Source organism: Triticum dicoccoides, chromosome 1B (genome assembly GCF_002162155.2).
Source record: "Triticum dicoccoides isolate Atlit2015 ecotype Zavitan chromosome 1B, WEW_v2.0, whole genome shotgun sequence".
NCBI lineage: Eukaryota > Viridiplantae > Streptophyta > Magnoliopsida > Poales > Poaceae > Triticum > Triticum dicoccoides.
In genome coordinates this window covers 19,847,951-19,851,076 of record NC_041381.1, presented here as the reverse complement: position 1 = coordinate 19,851,076, position 3,126 = coordinate 19,847,951, and the positions used below count along the sequence as shown (strand labels likewise).

The 3,126-nt window shown below is 47.1% G+C and overlaps 1 protein-coding gene across 1 annotated transcript; it reads right to left on the bottom strand.

Annotated features, from left to right (window-relative positions):
* Positions 1–229: 229 nt before the first annotated feature.
* Positions 230–2,351, bottom strand: LOC119299788. The gene is made up of 3 exons (XM_037576931.1): positions 2,043–2,351; positions 1,284–1,495; positions 230–1,053 (listed from the first exon to the last, which is right to left on the bottom strand). The coding sequence occupies exons 1-3, from the start codon at positions 2,323–2,325 to the stop codon at positions 823–825; spliced, it is 726 nt and encodes a 241-aa protein (XP_037432828.1). The 5' UTR covers positions 2,326–2,351; the 3' UTR covers positions 230–822.
* Between the last annotated feature and the right edge of the window lie 775 nt (positions 2,352–3,126).

Here is a 3,126-nt window from a genome sequence, read left to right as displayed (position 1 = left end):
CCTAGTTGAACCATCTTCCTAGTTGTGCATCAGAAGTTAGTTCAGAATAACAGCAACGAAATGCAATGGAAGCCATCTTCCAAATAATTCAATTTTAAGGATATTTAGCTAACACAGGAGTGACCATGAGCAATCAATACAAACCATAGATAAATATGATAGAAAAGTCCCTTAAAGTGACATATATATGTTCATATTTCTGCCTAATGCATGTCTAAAAAACGCCAAGTGCACTAATCTGCTTTAATTATGCCAAAAAATTAAACCAACAAATTCAGTATACCACCATAATACATAATAACCTACTAGTTCGCTACTCATTACTTGTAATCCATCAGTTTCCTTAAAAACAAAACTATACTTAGTGGACGATATCACTACATCATGATTAACTTAGTTCACTACATCATTACATCACTCCATTACATCAGAACTAAGTTTACTGAGTCACAGGATTACAGCCTGAAGTCCATCAAGGACCAGACAACCCTGAATCCGAACTTCCCAGCACCACACGTAATTTCCTCTTCATCTGCACCAGTGCGGTGTGGAGTGAAATAAAAGGTTCGTTCAGCACAAACACCAGCAGCCACATTATTGATTTGAAACACCACCGTTCCTTCCAGACAGATAGTAATGACACTCCGCCGGAGTTTGATAACTCCACTTTCATCACTTCTAACCACGCCATCTACTCTGCTATCATGAATCACAATCGCTTTGTCAATGTTCAGCTTGCGAGCTTTATCCGCGATGCCAACTGTTATATTTCCTTTAAAATGCCCCTCAGTGAGCTTGATTTCAAAGGTGCACTCGACTGCGTTAAGAACAGTTGAATCTCACTTCCGTAGTGCTGAGCCAGCTCTCAAGGGTTTCACTTCTAACCATGACATCTTTCTCTCTAGACAGTACTCGGCCATCAATGCTTACTAGACCCTTGCTAAACGGCCTGTCTGGAACTCCTTCTTCCCTGATTTTAAGATCTATCTCTAGATAGATGAAATCAACCAGCACTAGACCTCGATATGGGCCAGTTAAAATCAGCATTCCATCCTATGAAAAAAATTGCACGAGAAATTAAAGTATGCTCATCCAAACAATGCTCAAAATGAAGATTGAAAGCATGGCATAAAAGCTACTCCATTTATATGCAGATGACTATCTGGATCAACAACCACCAGCACTAAGATAACTCCATTTATATGTACATTAACAGTTTATTAAAGGCATCTTCAAATAAAACGAAACCCGATTAGAACGAACTTAGAAGGAAGGATGTATACCTCATTGACACGCTGGCAATCATCTCTATTGCGGTGAAAGAGATAAATGCACTTGTAGTCAATGCTGTCTCTGGCAATGACACGGCCATAGACATCGACTGGGAAGCCTGCATCTGAGGAGACTATGCTGACCGAGAGGATGTTTGCAGAGTCTTCTAGCCCAAATTCATCTTGGTAGATACTATCAGTGTATCGCATTGGAGGGACAGATGCTGCAATGAATAAGTAAAATATAAATCAATCAAATTATTTCATCACAAAAAACAGCCCCAGTTTGTGTTTTCCCCATTTCTATCCCACTGAGTTAATTTCAGTTGTACCAAGTTAATTTCAGTTTTAGCAAAATCCGCGATTCCTGTTGTTAAGTGATACCGAGTACATATGAGCCAAATAAATGAATTCAGATTCGCTGTTCACTGCTAGTCATCAATAATGAACATGGCATGTCAGAGGAATCTCCTAATAGACGATTGTACAGGTGAGAGTCTGAGAGACATCCTACTGTTCCCATACATCAGAAATTTTCATTTATACTGTACAGGTGAGAGACATCCTACTGTTCCCATACATCAGAAATTTAGAAAGATATTAGTCAAATCCGCGATTTATGTCGTTAAGTGATACTCCATATGACCCATATAAATAAATTCAGACTGGCTGTTTACTGCTATCCATCAATAATGAACATGTCGAGGATTCTCCTAATAGACGATTATACAGGTGAGAGACATCCTACTGTTAGCCAAGAAATCTACTTACACTCTTCATCGATGTCAAAGACGGAGAAATCTCTGAGAAAGAACCGCGTGTAGACGCTGCGGTCGACCTTGGGGTCGTGCTGGATGATGGAGTCCATGACCGCTTCGTGTGCCTCGCATCTCCGCCGGTACTCCTTCTCCTTCCGCGTCTTCCCCTCTTCCTCCCGCCGACACCTCTCTTCCTCCTCCTCCGCATCCTCCACCATCTTCTCCACGTACGCCTCACTAAAGAAGAGGGGCTCCATGTCCACGACCTCCTCCTCCTCCTCCTCTACGTGCGCCATGAATCCCAAGCCGCCGCCGCCACGAGTCCCCCAGTCGCCGCCGCCGCCGCTAAGGTCGATGAGGCTAACCCTAGTCGCCGCGCTCGAGGCTTCTTGAGGGGAATAACTCTTTTCGCCTTTGTTCGTGCATCATAATCGCTGCTGCTTTGGGCTGGGCTAAGGCCGGTGAGCTTTAATTTAATATCGTTTCAGGTTTGGCAGGGCCAAGGCCCAAGTTAAAAGGTGTTAGAGCATCTCCAGCCGCGCCCCCAATAAGGCCCTCAAGGCGATTTTTTGACCGTCGGCGTCAAAAAATCGGCCCAGTCGCGTCCCCAGAGGTCCATTTTTCGCCGGCTCGGACCGAAATTGGCGCCGGCGAATCCAACCCGAAACCGGTGCGCTGGGGGGCGCCGGGCGAATCGTTTTTGGCGCGAAAGCGCCGTGGGTCAGCCGCGTCAGCGACACCGCCCGCCTCGTCTTCCCGACGCCTTGGTTTCTCGCGGGGAATCAATGGCAAGGCTGCCGCCGGTCAGCTTTGCCATTGATTCCTCACGGGCGACGCGTCACGGGGCGGCGCGCCGACGCGCGCCGACGCCTCCCCTCCCTCGGACGCGTACACACGGACGGCGCGACTATATATGGTCTCGCTCGCATGCGTTGGAGTGCCACCCCAGCCCTCCCTCTCCCGCCGATCTCTTCTCCCCAGCCACTCCCTCTCCCCGATGGCCAAGCGTTTTCCCGGAGACGAGGCGGCGGCCAACGGCTTCGGCCGCCGTTCGCTCCGCGAACAGGAGTCCTGACTCCTGTTCCAGGCGAACATCC